At 41.1% G+C, this 17,468-nt stretch overlaps 1 protein-coding gene across 1 annotated transcript; it reads right to left on the bottom strand.

Annotated features, from left to right (window-relative positions):
* Nucleotides 1-245: 245 nt before the first annotated feature.
* On the bottom strand, nt 246-16,236 carry LOC116361874 (B-cell receptor CD22-like). The gene is made up of 9 exons (XM_031816185.1): nt 16,066-16,236; nt 7,567-7,911; nt 7,191-7,403; nt 6,881-6,973; nt 1,540-1,794; nt 1,009-1,269; nt 829-916; nt 696-735; nt 246-573 (listed from the first exon to the last, which is right to left on the bottom strand). Exons 1-9 carry the CDS (start codon nt 16,118-16,120, stop codon nt 331-333), a joined length of 1,593 nt encoding a protein of 530 aa, XP_031672045.1. The 5' UTR covers nt 16,121-16,236; the 3' UTR covers nt 246-330.
* Between the last annotated feature and the right edge of the window lie 1,232 nt (nt 16,237-17,468).

The raw sequence follows: 17,468 nt of genomic DNA, 5'->3' as shown, positions 1-17,468 counted from the left end.
CATTGTGAGGTCTAGCTTTGGTTTGATGCTGTTGCTCTTCAGTCCAGGTTCTGTGGTGGTTCTCTTCAGTCCAGTTTCTACGGTGGTTCTCTTCAGTCATGTTCTGTGGTGGTTCTCTTCAGTCCAGGTTCTGTTGTGGTTCTCTTCAGTCCAGGTTCTGTGGTGGTTCTCTTCAGCCTGTTATGTGGTGGTTCTCTTCAGTCAGGTTCTGTAGTGGTTCTCTTCAGTCCAGGTTCTGTGGTGGTACTCTTCAGTCAGGTTCTGTGGTGGTTCTCTTCAGTCCAGGTACTGTGGTGGTTCTCTTCAATCCAGGTTCTGTGGTGGTTCTCTTCAGTCCAGGTTCTGCGGTGGTTCGCTCCAGTTCTCATAATCGGAGGGCTCAGCATCTATCTGAGGGTCTGTGTCACTTTCCAGGATCTTTGGTGGTTCGCTCCAGTTCTCATAATCGCAGGGCTCAGCATCTATCTGAGGGTCTGTGTCACTTTCCAGGTTCTTTGGTTGTTCGCTCCAGTTCTCATAATCAGAGGGCTCACCATCTATCTGAGGGGCTGTGTCACAGGGGAGTCCCTGAATCTGAAATAAGATACTCTGAATTAGCACTTTACGAACCACTCCCTCTACATTTTTATGTAAATTAATGTTCTTACTGTCTATGTTATTAGGATTAAAATAACTTCTGTTGTTGACATTATTACCAGTGTGTCTGCTGTGGCATCACTTCCTCCTGTGGATCTCCTGTAAAGAGGGACAGAGTGAGTTCTGCTCTCTACTGACCTCTAGTGGAAGTTGATATGTTACTAATACAGTAGATGTAAATGGCTGGCTCACCTCTTCATATAGCAGTAGATGGTGACAAGAAGGGCTCCAGCAGTCAGGACAGCCCCCACCCACACCACAGGAACCCAGGAAAACACTGCTGCAGGGTCATGAGTTTATAAATACATGATGTCAGAATGAAATCTGTAAAATTACAGAGCACCAAAAATGGACAGAATGTGTCATACTTACATATAACATTAATATGGACAGGGATAGTCTCTCTCCCTATAATGTTCAGAGCCTCACAGTAGTATCCCTCTCTGTCCTCAGAGCTGACGTTATGGATGGTGTAACTCTGTCCTGATGCTTTTGGTGAGGTTACATTCCTCTTGTACCAGGTGTAGTTTTCCACAGGTGGGTTGGCATCACTGCTGCAGGTCAGATTCACTGAACTGCCCTCCACTATTTCACCAGAGGGACTGACTGACACTGAGGTGTCCTTTGGGCCATCTGGTAAAGGACCATTAAAAAGACATTAACATCTTGGTTATTGTATATATTATCTTGGCTTTCTGAAGACATTAGATTTAGCAAATAAAGTACATCGGTGCATTTTACAAGACAGATTAAAATAATTACATTGAGAAAAATTAAAAGCACATGCTCTGAGGTTCCAACATGATGTTACTTAATAAAGAATACAACTGGAGATAATAATAATAATAATAATAATTACAATGTTAATATACCAAGCTAATGATTTAAACCCCATGTACTTACATCTGACAGTGAGAGTCTCTTCAGCAGAGGGGAGATCCTCATGTCCTTCTACAGCACAGGAGAATCTGCCTGTATCCTCACTGCTGACTGAGAATAGGATATAGATAGGAGAGGAGGTGTTGCTGTTTGGTATAGGCTGTCCATTCTTAAACCAACTGTAGACTGTGATGGGGTCCAGTGTACAGTTGGTTCTACATGTCAGTGTCACATTCTCCCTCTCTGACACAGATGTAGGATCCATCTCCAACACAACATCTGGAGTTAAAGGAAACAAATCATTAATATCCTCCTAAATACACAATATATTCAAAAGTATGTGGATCCAGCTATTACAGCCGCACCCGTTTCTGGCAGGTGTATAAAATCGAGCACACAGCCATGCAATCCTCATAGACAAACATTGGCAGTAGAATGGCCTTCCTGAAGAGCTCAGTGACTTTCAACGTGTCACCGTCATAGGATGCCACCTTTCCAAGAAGTCAGTTCGTCAAATTTTTGCCCTGCTAGAGCAGCCCCGTTCAACTGTAAGTGCTGTTATTGTGAAGTGGAAACATCTAGGAGCAACAGCGGCTCGGCCGCAAATTGGTAGGCAACACAAGTCAAGCTCACAGAACAGTCTGTTCTGGGGTGCAACACTCACTATCAAGCTCCAAACTGCCTTTAGAAGTAACTTCAACACAATAACTGTTCGTCGGGAGCTTCATGAAATGGGTTCCCATGGCCGAGCAGCCATACACAAATCTAAGATCACCATGAGTTATGCCAAGCGGCGACACAAGATGGCGCCGACAGAGATGGTCACCTCACTTCAGGTCCTTAGAAAACGATGCAGTTCTTTGTTTTTTTAATGTATTATTTCTTACATTGTTAGCCCAGAAAATCTCAAGTGTTATTAGATACAGCCTGGAAGAACTATTGGATATAAAAGCGACGTCAACTTCCCAACATTTCGACCAGGAATACGTCTTTCCAGAAGTGGATCCCTTGTTCGGAACTCCACCCTGACATCAGATCTTATCCCAGAGGCCGACCCAAAACAACGTGGTCGCAGCAGGAGAGGCAGATGGAGCGGCCTACGGGTCAGACGCAGAAGGCGAGCACACCATCCACCGCTTCCGAGCATAGTACTAGCCAGTGTCCAATCTCTAGACAACAAGGTGGATGAGATTTGGGCACGAGTTGCCTTCCAGAGAGATATCCGAGATTGTATCATTCTCTGTTTAACGGAAACATGGCTCACTATGGATACGTTGTCAGAGTCGGAACAGCAACCCGGTTGCTTCATGCATCACGCCGACAGAAATAAACATCTCTCTGGTAAGAAGAAGGGAGGGGGTGTGTGCCTTATGATTAAATACTTGTGGTGTAATCATAACAACATGCAGGAACTCAAGTCCTTCTGTTCACCTGACCTAGAATTCCTTACAATCAAATTCCGACAGCATTATCTTCCAAGAGAATTCTCTTGGATTATAGTCACAGCCGTGTATATCCCCCCCAAGCAGATACCTCGTCGGCCCTGAAAGAACGTCAAACTGGAAATCATACATCCCAAGGCTGCATTTATTGTAGCTGGGGATTTTAACAAAGCTAACCTGTTAACAAGCCTTCCTAAATTTTACCAGCATATCGACTGCGTGACTCGAGCTGGTAGCATTCTGGGTCACTGCTACTCTAACTTCTGTGATGCATACAAAACCCTCCCCCGCCCTGCCTTCGGCAAATCTGACCATGACTCTATTTTGTTTCTCCCAGCCTATAGACAGAAACTGAAACCGGAAACTCCCATACTCAGGTCTATTCAACGCTGGTCTGACCAATCGGATTCCACCCTTCAAGATTGCTTCGATCACGTGGACTGGGATATGTTCCGGATAGCATCAGACAATAACATTGATGTATACGCTGACTTGGTGAGCGAGTTTATTAGCAAGTGCATCAGAGATGTTGTACCCACTGTGACTATTAAAACATTTCCTAACCAGAAACCGTGGATTGATGGCAGAATTGAACACTGAAAGTGCGAACCATCGCTTTTAACCATGGCAAGGCGACTGGAAACATGACCGAATACAAACAGTGCAGCTATTCCCAATCAAACAAGCAAAGCGTCGGTATAGGGACAAAGTAGAGTCACAATTCAACGGCTCAAACACGAGACGTATGTGGCATGGTCTACAGTCAATCACGGATTCCAAAAATGAAAATCAGCCCCGTCGTAGACACCAATGTCTTACACCCAGACAAATTAAACAACTTCTTTGCTCGCTTTGAGGACAATACAGTGCCACTGACATGGCCCGCTACCATAGACTGTGGGCTCTCCTTCTCCATGGCTGACGTGAGTAAAGCATTTAAACGGGTTAACCCTCGCAAGGCTGCCGGCCCAGAAGGCATCTCTGGCCGTGTCCTCAGAGCATGCGCAGACCAGCTGGCTGGTGTGTTTACGGACATATTCAATCAATCCCTATCCCAGTCTGCTCTCCCCACATGCTGCAAGAGGGCCACCATTATTCCTGTTCCCAAAAAAGCTAAGGTAACTGAAATAAATGACTATCGCCCCGTTGCACTCACTTCTGTCATCATGAAGTGCTTTGAGAGACTAGTCAAGTCTCATATCACCTGACTTGGTGATAGACCTAGACCTACTCCAATTTGCTTACCACCCCAATAGGTCCACTGATGATGCAATCGCCAACACACTGCACACTGCCCTATCCCATTTAGACAAGAAGAATACCTACGTAAGAACGGAAAAATGACTACACTTCATTGACTACAGCTCAGTGCCCTCCAAACTCGTCATTAAGACCCTGGGTCCCCTATGCAACTGGGTCCTGGACTTTCTGATGGGCTGCCCCCAGGGGGTGGAGATAGGAAACAATATCTCCAACCAGCTGGTCCTCAACACTGGGGCCCTACAAGGGTGCGTTCTCAGCCCTCTCCTGTACTCCCTGTTCACCTATGACTGCGTGCCATGCACGGTTCCAACTCCATCATCAAGTTTGCGACACCACAGTGGTAGGCTTGATGACCAACAACGACGAGATGGCCTACAGGGAGGAGGTGAGGGCCCCCGGAGTGTGGTGTCAGGAAAATAACTTCTCACTCAACATCAACAAAACAAAGGAGATGATCGTGGACTTCAGGAAACAGCAGAGGGAGCCCCCCCCCCCCCCCCCCATCCACATCGACAGGACAGTCGTGGAGAAGGTGGAAAGTTTTAACTTCTTCGGGGTGTCCAACCTAAGCGTATGTAAACTTCCGACTTCAACTGTATGTCCTCAGATGTGAAATACAAGATTTGTTATTTTTCTGTTACATACCACTACTAAGCCGTATTACTGCCCTTAATAAGGTAATTAAAGTTATCTACAGTTGAAGTTGGAAGTTTACATACACTTAGGTTGGAGTCATAATTAAAACTCGTTTTTAACCACTCCACAAATTTCTTATTAACAAACTATATTTTTGGCAAGTCGGTTAGGACATCTACTTTGTGCATGACACTAGTGATTTTTCCAATAATTGTATAAGAGGCAGATTATTTCACTTATAATTCACTGAATCTCAATTCCAGTGGGTCAGAAGTTTACATACACTAAGTTGACTGTGCCTTTAAACAACTTGGAAATTCCAGAAAATGATTTAATGGCTTTAGAAGCTTCTGATAGTATAAATAACATCATTTGAGTCAATTGGAGGTGTACATGTGGAAGTATTTCAAGGCCTACCTTCAAACTCGGTGCCTCTTTGGTTGACATCTTGGGAAAATCTAAAGAAATCAGCCAAGACCTCAGAAAAATATTGTAGACCTCCACAAGTCTGGTTCATCATTGGGAGCAATTTCCAAACGCCTGAAGGTACCACGTTCATCTGTACAATCAATAGTACGCAAGTATAAACACCATGCGACCACGCAGCCGTCATACCGCTCAGAACTGTTTGGACATAATGACCATCTTATGTTTAGAGGAAAGGGGGAGGCTTGCAACCCGAAGAACACCATCCCAACTGTGAAGCACGGGGATGGCAGCATCATGTTGTGGTGGTGCTTTGTTGCAAAAGCGACTGGTGCACTTCACAAAACAGATGGCCTCAAGAGGCAGGAAAATTATGTGGATATATTGAAGCAACATCTCAAGACATCAGTCAGGAAGTTAAAGCTTGGTTGCAAATGGGTCTTCCAAATGGACAATGACCCCAAGCATACTTCCAAAGTTGTGGCAAAATGGCTTAAGGACAACAAAGTCAAGTTATTGGAGTGGCCATCACAAAGCCCTGACCTCAATCCTATAGAAAATTTGTGGGCAGAACTGAAAAAGCATGTGCGAGCAAGGAGGCCTACACACCTGACTCAGTTACACCTTCTCTGTCAGGAGGAATGGGCCAAAATTCATCCAACTTATTGTGGGAAGCTTGTGGAAGGCTACGTTTGACCCAAGTTAAAACAATTTAAAGGCAATGCTACCAAATACTAATTCACTGTATGTAAACTTCTGACCCACTGGGAATGTGATGAAAGAAATCAAAGCTGAAATAAATAATTATCTCTACTATTATTCTGACAATTCACAATCATAAAATAAAGTGGTGATCCTAACTGACCTAGAACAGGGAATTGTTCAAAACTGAGTTTAAATGTATGTGACTGTCACGTTCTGACCTTATTTCCTTTGTTTTGTATTTATTTAGTATGGTCAGGGCGTGAGTTGGGGTGGGCAATCTGTTTGTTTTTCTATGATTTGGGGATTTCGATGTTTCGGCCTAGTATGGTTCTCAATCAGAGGCAGGTGTCAGTAGTTGTCTCTGATTGAGAATCATACTTAGGTAGCCTGGGTTTCACTGTTTTGTTTGTGGGTGTTTGTTTCCGTGTCTGTGTTTTTCACCACACGGTACTGTTTTGGTTTTCGTTTGTTTCACGTTTATTGTTTTTGTATCAGTTGTGTTCATTTGGAGTATTTCTTATTAAGAACCATGGACACTTCCGATCCTCCGATCCTTCTCGCCTCTCCTCTTCAGACGAAGAGGAGGAAAACCTTTACATTGACTAAGGTGTATGTAAACTTCTGACTTCAACTGTGTGTGAAATGTGTGACAGATTACCTGTGACAGTCAGGGAGACAGGTGAGCCAGAGAACTTTTCTCCAGATGTTATGAATCTGAACCTGTACCCAGCAGAGTCACGCAATCTCAGATCTGTGATTCTCAGGGTACAGTCACTCTCCTTATCCCCAAGGTACTCTATATGACCTTCATACCCTGGCACTGAGCTTAGATCTTTAGGACCAATACCAGACTCCCGTAGTAAACCAGAAAGCTGTTTTGATCTCATGATTACTGGGATATGTGTAAGAGCAGGATATGTTCACTGTTGACCCCTTCAAAGCACAGATCTTCTGATGGGTGTAAGTCACACTCCAACACTTCTTACCTGAAAGACAAGAAGACAATAGAACACCTTATATAAATCTATAAATCTTCAATTACTACTACTATACACTGATGTTGTAAAAGTTAAAAACAACATGTTGAATAGTTTACAGAACTGAGAAAAAAACGGAATTATTGAATAATGATCAATATTCCGTATCACAACTTTAAACAACATTGTACTCATAAGAAATATGTATTAAAAAGTCCACACTCACACACTGCTGGAGCAGGGAGATCCTCGTGGCCTTTTACAGCACAGGAGTAACTGTCTGCATTACTAAAGGAGTCTGTGTGCGAGCTAGAAGTGTCCTCCTTTACTTTGTGTCCGTTCTTGTACCAGATGTAGGTGGGGTTGTCAGTCAGAGTACAGGTGGTGCTACAGGTCAGTGTCTTATCCTGATGTCCACCAGTCACCTTCACCTGAAGACCTGGAGAAAAAACAATATCACTGTAAATCCCTTTATCACTGACTTATCACTCTAATACACAGATGGAAGAAATCCTATGTTATTCTGACATAAATACAAACCAAGACAATTTTCCTGAACTAAATGGAATTCAACAGTTTAACTATATTGAATGTAACTGTACCTGTAACAGACAGAGTGACTCCAGGACTGCCAATATATTTCCCTCCAGTCTGATCTGTTATAAATCTGAACTTGTACTCAGCAGAGTCACTCTCTCTCAAGTCTGTGATCCTCAGTGTGTGACCATTCTTCTTATCCCCATGATACTCCAGACGACCTGCATACTCTGGGTCCTGACCTAGATCTTCAGGTTCTTTACCAGTCCCCGATTCAGTGTACCAGAAGGCTGTTGTGACTGTACCACTGGGATATGTGTAAGAGCAGGACAGCTCTACTGTTGACTCCTTGAAGGTACAGATACTCTGAGTGGGGTAAGTCACACTCCAGCCATCCTGACCCAGTGCCACTGAAACAGTCACGCAACACAATGGTATCAGAATTAAGCCAGACTAAGGGACAGATCGAGAGACAACAGATCAAGGTGTGCCATGCTACTATAGCTTGTGAAGCCTGGCCTACCGTAAATCTTCAATTAGCCTGGGTGTTTATTTGCCTACCGTTAAATCACTTAGAAACAACAGGCGCTTTTTTACAGACAGGCTTCTATTTGAGCCAGGCTTCTATTTCCTAGGGGGCAGAATTTTCACTTTTGGATAAATAGCGTGCCCAATTTCAACTTCCTGCTACTCATGCCAAGAATATAAGATATGCATATTATTCATAGATTTGGATAGAAAACACGCTAAAGTTTCTAAAACTGTTTGTATCATGTCTGTGAGTATAACATAACCTATGTAGTAGGCAAAACCCCGAGGACTATTTGTTTTTGTCCTCTCTCTCTTCCCTGGCTTGTTATTGCCAAGGTATATTTCTTAGGGACCTTTTTTCAGTGCCTACCGCTTCCACTGGATGTCACCAGTCTTTGGAATTTGGTTGAGGTTATTCCTTTGTGCAATGAAGAAGTAGGCCAACTAGGAACTGGGAACACTTTTGTGATTTGCACAAGACGTGAAAAGTGACGCTGGTTTGTTTTCTTTCCTGTATTGAACACAGATAGCCCCGTCTACAATTTTATCGATTATTAACGTTTAAAAAATACCTAAAGTTGTATTACAAAAGTAGTTTGAAATATTTTGGCAAAGTTCATCGGCAACTTTTGAAATATTTTGTAGTGACATTGCGTTTTATGTAAGCTGTTTTTTTCTGGATCAAACGCGCTTTATAAATAGACATTTTGGATATATATGGACGGAATTAATCGAACAAAAGGACCAATTGTGATGTTTATAGGACATATTGGAGTACCAACAAAAGAAGCTCGTCAAAGTTAATGCATGTTTTATATTTTATTTCTGCGTTTTGTGTAGCGCCTGCAGGGTTGAAATATGCTAACTCCTTTGTTTACTGCTGGTGCAGATGGTGCAGGCTGATAATAGATAATAACTTCTTATGCTTTTGCCGAAAAGCATTTTTTAAATCTGACACGTTGGCTGGATTCACAACGAGTGTAGCTTTAATTGAGTATCTTACATGTGTGATTTAATGAAAGTTTGATTTTATTGTATTTTATATGAATCTGGCATTTCCCTGGCAATTGGCCAGTTGAGACATTTGCGTCCCGCCTATCCCTAACTAGTGCACACTGCTTTCACTCATTTGCATAGTTAATAGTTTAATTTCAGCATTCATTTCCAACATTTTAATACATTTCTTCATTTCCTTCACTAATGTGATCCTACAGATCACTGAGGGGCCCCAAAATAGCGGTGGGTTGTCAAACTTGTCGTTATTGCTTTGGGGAGGGTTTTGTGTTTTTGTATTGGCCACAGGGGAGGGTAGTGTGTTGTTTCTCTGGTTTACATTAGCTATTTTGCTGGTTTTACTCTAATTTCTTCCATGCTAGCTAAATGTCCTGATCTTCTTGCATGGCCTCCACTATATCAAGGTGTTTTGGTACTTCCATTATACACTACGCTTTTACACATGCATAGTCTACCTACCACAGGTCAGTATAGTCTACCTACCACAGGTCAGTATAGTCTACCTACCACAGGTCAGTATAGTCTACCTACCACAGGTCAATATAGTCTACCTACCACATGTCAATATAGTATACCTACCACAGGTGAATATAGTCTACCTACCACAGGTCAGTATAGTCTACCTACCACAGGTCAGTATAGTCTACCTACCATAGGTTAATATAGTCTACCTACCACAGGTCAGTATAGTCTACCTACCACATGTCAATATAGTATACCTACCACAGGTGAATATAGTCTACCTACCACAGGTCAGTATAGTCTACCTACCACAGGTTAATATAGTCTACCTACCACATGTTAATATAGTCTACCTACCACAGGTCAGTATAGTCTACCTACCACAGGTCAGTATAGTCTACCTACCACAGGTCAGTATAGTCTACCTACCACATGTTAATATAGTCTACCTACCACAGGTCAGTATAGTCTACCTACCACAGGTCAGTATAGTCTACCTACCACAGGTCAGTATAGTCTACCTACCACAGGTCAGTATAGTTTACCTACCACAGGTTAATATAGTCTACCTACCACAGGTCAGTATAGTCTACCTACCACAGGTCAGTATAGTCTACCTACCACAGGTCAGTATAGTCTACCTACCACATGTCAATATAGTATACCTACCACAGGTGAATATAGTCTACCTACCACAGGTCAGTATAGTCTACCTACCACAGGTCAGTATAGTCTACCTACCACAGGTGAATATAGTCTACCTACCACAGGTCAGTATAGTCTACCTACCACAGGTTAATATAGTCTACTTACCACAGGTCAGTATGGTCTACCTACCACATGTCAATATAGTATACCTACCACAGGTGAATATAGTCTACCTACCACAGGTCAGTATACTCTACCTACCACAGGTTAATATAGTCTACCTACCACAGGTCAGTATAGTCTACCTACCACATGTTAATATAGTCTACCTACCACAGGTGAATATAGTCTACCTACCACAGGTCAGTATAGTCTACCTACCACAGGTTAATATAGTCTACCTACCACAGGTCAGTATAATCTACCTACCACAGGTTAATATAGTCTACCTACCACAGGTCAGTATAGTCTACCTACCACAGGTCAGTATAGTCTACCTAGCACAGGTTAATATAGTCTACCTACCACAGGTCATTATAGTCTACCTACCACAGGTCAATATAGTCTACCTACCACAGGTCCGTATAGTCTACCTAGCACAGATTAATATAGTCTACCTACCACAGGTTAATATAGTCTACCTATCACAGGTCAGTATAGTCTACCTACCACAGGTCAGTATAGTCTACCAGTCTAACCACCTATCCTGCCCTCTGTTCCTCATTCATAGTGACAATAGTGGTATGTGGATTGTTTGTCCAGATCTGTAATAGGCTCATTAGCAATCATACCACACATAAAATCATTCAAAGCTGCACACATTTTCAATATGAATTCACACGAACAAATAGGAACAGCTGATAGGCAGCAGAGAGACCAGGTGCATCATTGCGCGAGAAGGAATATGAGACACACAGTTTAAAAAGCCCTCCAATGATCTTGTTTAAGGACCATCCTACCTAGACTAGACTACCAAACAACAATGCAATGAATAGTTGCAATGTTGTTTTTAAGTGAGTACAAAATTATACTCTGTAGTGAAATATCATGAATAACGGTGCAAAAGCCCTGTGATTTGTATGTTTCATTCCATTTGGATCAGTTGTGGGTCTACAACAGTTTAAGGTCTAGGAAGGCACAGTAGCAGGCCAGTATGGCTGTGTTTTTAGTTCTGATACTGAGATGCACTGTCTGTTTCAGAGCATCATTCTCCCAAGTCCTCCTATGATAATGTGGCCATATATTCTCCCGGCAGACCCAGTTATTCAGGAAAGCTTAACAGGATCTGCCTCCTCTCCAGTCCGAGCGACTATTCCTCTCGTACATTAGACGTAAGGCTTCAGTATAGCCTAAATAATCATTTAAAATGTATTACCTTGTATATGTGGCATTAACACAACCAGTCACAATATTTTAATCTGATTAAGCAACTTCAAACGTCTCCTTTAGTCATGCGCACGTTCATCCAAAATGTGATTCCAGAATCCTCAAAATGGCCTGACATGAACCCGGCTTCCATCCATCCTTTTTATGCGAATAAAGTATGTTGGATAAAAAATGTTGCAACATCATGGGACAGCATTCATGTTATTAGGCTACAGATGGAATACATTATGGACTTCACAGGGTGGTGAAAGTGCACAGTGATGAGCTTGATGCTCCTTTCAATAAATATTGAGGTTCTTATTCTGGTCACATGATGATTGGCTGCAGTTTGACAAATAAAATGAATCTTACACTGTTTGTCCATAATAATCTCATCATGTAGGCTACACCTGCACTGTCTCTGCAAGCTGTTGGCTAGAGTGCACATGCCAATAACAGAGTTGGCACATTCAATATATAACGCAATATTAATTTGTGACAAAACCATCAGAAGGCCTGTAAATATTTCTAGAGTTGAAAATGAGATGGACTTTTATCTGCAAAAATCTATTTGATGGAAACACAACTATGATGGGAAAATGTGCGTACTATTTTTATGCATATTCTAAAATATTTGAATGAAAATGTATTGCAAATTGAATGGAAACCTGACTATAGACACCTTATAGACTCTGGCAAATGCGCTAGTACAGTCTCACTTTGATTATGCTGCACATCATGGTTCACCAGCAGCACCAAACACCTGAAGAATAAGTTACAGACCAGCCAAAGGCTTGTAAGAATTGTACTTAAACATATTTGAAGGTTGGGTATTTTTTTGTCTGTATCTCTGTAATGTGTCTGTATCTATGTAATGTGTCTGTATCTCTGTAATGTGTCTGTATCTAGCTAATGTGTCTGTATCTCTGTAATGTGTCTGTATCTCTGTAATGTGTCTGTATCTCTGTAATGTGTCTGTATCTATGTGTCTGTATCTCTGTGTCTGTATCTCTGTAATGTGTCTGTACCTCTAATGTGTCTGTATCTAGCTAATGTGTCTGTATCTCTGTAATGTGTCTATCTCTGTAATGTGTCTGTATCTCTGTAATGTGTCTGTATCTCTGTAATGTGTCTGTATCTATGTGTCTGTATCTCTGTGTCTGTATCTCTGTAATGTGTCTGTACCTCTAATGTGTCTGTATCTAGCTAATGTGTCTGTATCTCTGTAATGTGTCTGTATCTCTGTAATGTGTCTGTATCTCTGTAATGTGTCTGTATCTCTGTAATGTGTCTGTATCTCTGTAATGTGTCTGTATCTCTGTAATGTGTCTGTATCTCTGTAATGTGTCTGTATCTCTGTAATGTGTCTGTATCTCTGTAATGTGTCTATCTATGTAATGTGTCTGTATCTCTGTAATTGTAAACGTATTTATGTAAAACATAGGGACCACAATGTAAATAAGTCCCCGACTTTATTGTGCAATCCTTTAAAACAACAATCCTGGTCACTTTTAAAAAACTGTGTGTACATGTATATATGTATCTTTTTAATTGACAAATAAAATCAATCAATCCAAACTATGCAGCAGCCATTTCATTAATGGAAAGAGAAACCTGTCACAAAACACCAACAAGTAGAATGGCATTCAGAGATTGTCAAGCCTTCAATACTGGGTAAGACTACAAGGTAAGGAGGGATGTATTCTCTGTTTGTCCAGACTGAGATCGAGTATTGATTGTGGTTTTAAAAATGAAAACCATGCTATTGAAGTGCTCGAAGTCATTAGACTTTTGTGTCTGTCTTGGTTGTGTGGTGTTTTGGCACAGAAACCTGTTGGTGGAAAATGTGTTGCATGCTATTTTATATACTGTACATACAAATATGGCGTCAAAATGTTGAAAATCTGAGTCGGCGAACCCTCAACCTTCTGGCCAATAACTCTGCGTGGAAGTACAGTGCCTTGCGAAAGTATTCGGCCCCCTTGAACTTTGCGAACTTTTGCCACATTTCAGGCTTCAAACATAAAGATATAAAACTGTATTTTTTTGTGAAGAATCATCAACAAGTGGGACACAATCATGAAGTGGAACGACATTTATTGGATATTTCAAACTTTTTTAACAAATCAAAAACTGAAAAATTGGGCGTGCAAAATTATTCAGCCCCTTTACTTTCAGTGCAGCAAACTCTCTCCAGAAGTTCAGTGAGGATCTCTGAATGATCCAATGTTGACCTAAATGACTAATGATGATAAATACAATCCACCTGTGTGTAATCAAGTCTCCGTATAAATGCACCTGCACTGTGATAGTCTCAGAGGTCCGTTAAAAGCGCAGAGAGCATCATGAAGAACAAGGAACACACCAGGCAGGTCCGAGATACTGTTGTGAAGAAGTTTAAAGCCGGATTTGGATACAAAAAGATTTCCCAAGCTTTAAACATCCCAAGGAGCACTGTGCAAGCGATAATATTGAAATGGAAGGAGTATCAGACCACTGCAAATCTACCAAGACCTGGCCGTCCCTCTAAACTTTCAGCTCATACAAGGAGAAGACTGATCAGAGATGCAGCCAAGAGGCCCATGATCACTCTGGATGAACTGTAGAGATCTACAGCTGAGGTGGGAGACTCTGTCCATAGGACAACAATCAGTCGTATATTGCACAAATCTGGCCTTTATGGAAGAGTGGCAAGAAGAAAGCCATTTCTTAAAGATATCCATAAAAAGTGTAGTTTAAAGTTTGCCACAAGCCACCTGGGAGACACACCAAACATGTGGAAGAGGGTGCTCTGGTCAGATGAAACCAAAATTGAACTTTTTGGCAACAATGCAAAACGTTATGTTTGGCGTAAAAGCAACACAGCTCATCACCCCGAACACACCATCCCCACTGTCAAACATGGTGGTGGCAGCATCATGGTTTGGGCCTGCTTTTCTTCAGCAGGGACAGGGAAGATGGTTACAATTGATGGGAAGATGGATGGAGCCAAATACAGGACCATTCTGGAAGAAAACCTGATGGAGTCTGCAAAAGACCTGAGACTGGGATGGAGATTTGTCTTCCAACAAGACAATGATCCAAAACATAAAACAAAATATACAATAGAATGGTTCAAAAATAAACATATCCAGGTGTTAGAATGGCCAAGTCAAAGTCCAGACCTGAATCCAATCGAGAATCTGTGGAAATAACTGAAAACTGCTGTTCACAAATGCTCTCCATCCAACCTCACTGAGCTCGAGCTGTTTTGCAAGGAGGAATGGGAAAAAATGTCAGTCTCTCGATGTGCAAAACTGATAGAGACATACCCCAAGCGACTTACAGCTGTAATCGCAGCAAAAGGTGGCACTACAAAGTATTAACTTAAGGGGGCTGAATAATCTTGCACGCCCAATTTTTCAGTTTTTGATTTGTTAAAAAAGTTTGAAATATCCAATAAATGTCGTTCCACTTCATGATTGTGTCCCACTTGTTGTTGATTCTTCACAAAAAAATACAGTTTTATATCTGTATGTTTGAAGCCTGAAATGTGGCAAAAGGTCGCAAAGTTCAAGGGGGCCGAATACTTTCGCAAGGCACTGTAACTGTGCCACAAAAACATGTTGAAGTGGCGAAGTAAATTTTCACATTTCTAAACACACAGTCTCTATATAATGAATATGAACTGGGTGGGTTGAGATTGTCAAAAATAAAAGCACTTAAACTCTCTAAAAGCTTCACTTATACAAAAGTTTTACTTGAACCCAAAATGGTTCTCAAGTAGATTACTAAGAACAGCTCATCCCTTGTTGATAAATGGCCATTTTGTCTTTGTGCAGATTGCCATGTCTAACGTTCAATGACTATAAAATGAAGCCTTCAAAAAGTATCTGTCTTTTTCAAACAAGCATTGCAGATCTGGTTACAATTTCAATTTCATAAAAAAAGATAAACCATAATATTTGTTGTAATATTTGTTCTAACTCAAATATGCTGGTTGATAAAATACCTGTATTTAGGGAAAATATGTTTGAAAAGGGTATTTTGTTTTTAAATTATATTGTGTATTGGATTGGTAGAATTATGTATTTCATGGAGTTGATCGGAATTGTATGGGAAGGTCTGCTCAGTCCAAGATTACAACCAATTGAACACAGCATTACCCCAAAAAATGTAGTCCTAACATTTGTTCTCTGTGGTTGAAAACATTATTTTGAGTTGATTATGTGAGGGGGAGGGGTGCAATTTGTTTTACAGTACAAGGGGAGAGTCGTGTGAAAATATGATTAACTCTGTGGAGGGTTGTGCATTTAGTTTTTCACCTTAAGATGGACCAATTTCGAACTGAGTAGGGTTTGTCCACATTGTTGTCATAGTTCCTGATTTGAGTGTGAATGGAAACCACAGATAAGCATCACTCAGTGAGGTGTGAAAGACAACTATTTAAAGTGAAGTGGAGACGCCTAACAGAACACACCAAAATAACATTATGATTCATATCCTTTTAGAAATGTCTGTAGATTATTAAACAAAGCAACTAAAAGATAAGAATGAGACCATACCTGCTACAGACCAGAGAAAGACCACCAACACACTTCCTGCTGTTCTCAAGCCCATTGTTGCATCTCCCACCCTGCAGTCTTAGAAACATAAACAACAACTCACTCTATAGCTGGTGAATAACTCCACCTGATACATTGAAGTATAAACTGTAAATGGGGTACAGGACCTCATTACTGAAGATGAACCAGGCTCATATTGTGTTGTGTTGTATTGTGCTATATGGTTGTCTATGTGAATACTGTCTGTCTGTAAGTCTATTGCACTATGTATGTAATGTGTGTGACGTGTTGCATGTCTGTCTGCATCTGTCTATTTAACCTGACATGATGTATGATGCAAAAAATTATTTACAATACAATAAAGTCATCGTCATCATCATCATCATCATCATCATCATTACTGTAAACACATATTTCTACATTGATTGTTCAGAACCCCAGATATAGGAGGATCAATGTTCTATGGTCCATCAAGCTGTACAGCAGCCTAAAGACTAACCATCAAACACACACACACACACACACACACAGACACACACACACACACAGACACACACACACACACACACACACACACACACACACAGCAGTGTTAATTTGTATGTCTTTTTTACCCTGGTTAATCATCTCATCCCTACATAGATCAACACTCCTACACTGAGACACTTTATGAATACTGGCCCTGATGTAACAACCAAAACACAGCTCAAAACATAACAACAAGTAAAATGATACATTACCCTCAGGTATATGACTTATTACTAAAAACAAATAACCTAAAACTATATATATTATTGTAATTACAGTACTTACAGAGTGAAGTGAAGAGGAGAAGAGGAGGAGAGGTCTTGTACAGTGAGTCAACTTACTGGTAGTGTGTGGGAACTGTTAGTAAGTGTCAGTTCTGTGGTTGATGCATATTTATAGTAGTCAGAACACAAGTAGCTGATGCAAAACGGTCCTCTCCTTCCTTTAAGTCATTAATATGCATGACATGTAGAACAGCAAGTCAGAAAAGAAAGATGAATGTATTAGAGTGGACGTACATTTCTATAATGGACAAAATGTCCCCCATTTCCACTTTTATTTAAATACAGAATCATGTTAAGAATATGTTGACTATTCTATATGGAATGTTTATAATATATTAGGATGTGTTGCCTTGACCCTCTGAGTTCTACATGGAACAGGTCAAAGTTCCATTTACGGGGCGGCAGGGTAGCCTAGTGGTTAGAGCGTTGGACTAGTAACCGGAAGGTTGCGAGTTCAAACCCCCGAGCTGACAAGGTACAAATCTGTCGTTCTGCCCCTGAACAGGCAGTTAACCCACTGTTCCCAGGCCATCATTGAAAATAAGAATGTGTTCTTAACTGACTTGCCTGGTTAAATAAAGGTCAAATAAA

Source organism: Oncorhynchus kisutch, unplaced genomic scaffold (genome assembly GCF_002021735.2).
Source record: "Oncorhynchus kisutch isolate 150728-3 unplaced genomic scaffold, Okis_V2 scaffold758, whole genome shotgun sequence".
NCBI lineage: Eukaryota > Metazoa > Chordata > Actinopteri > Salmoniformes > Salmonidae > Oncorhynchus > Oncorhynchus kisutch.
Note: the sequence above shows the minus strand (reverse complement) of the source record. Positions and strands in the feature narration are given on the sequence as shown.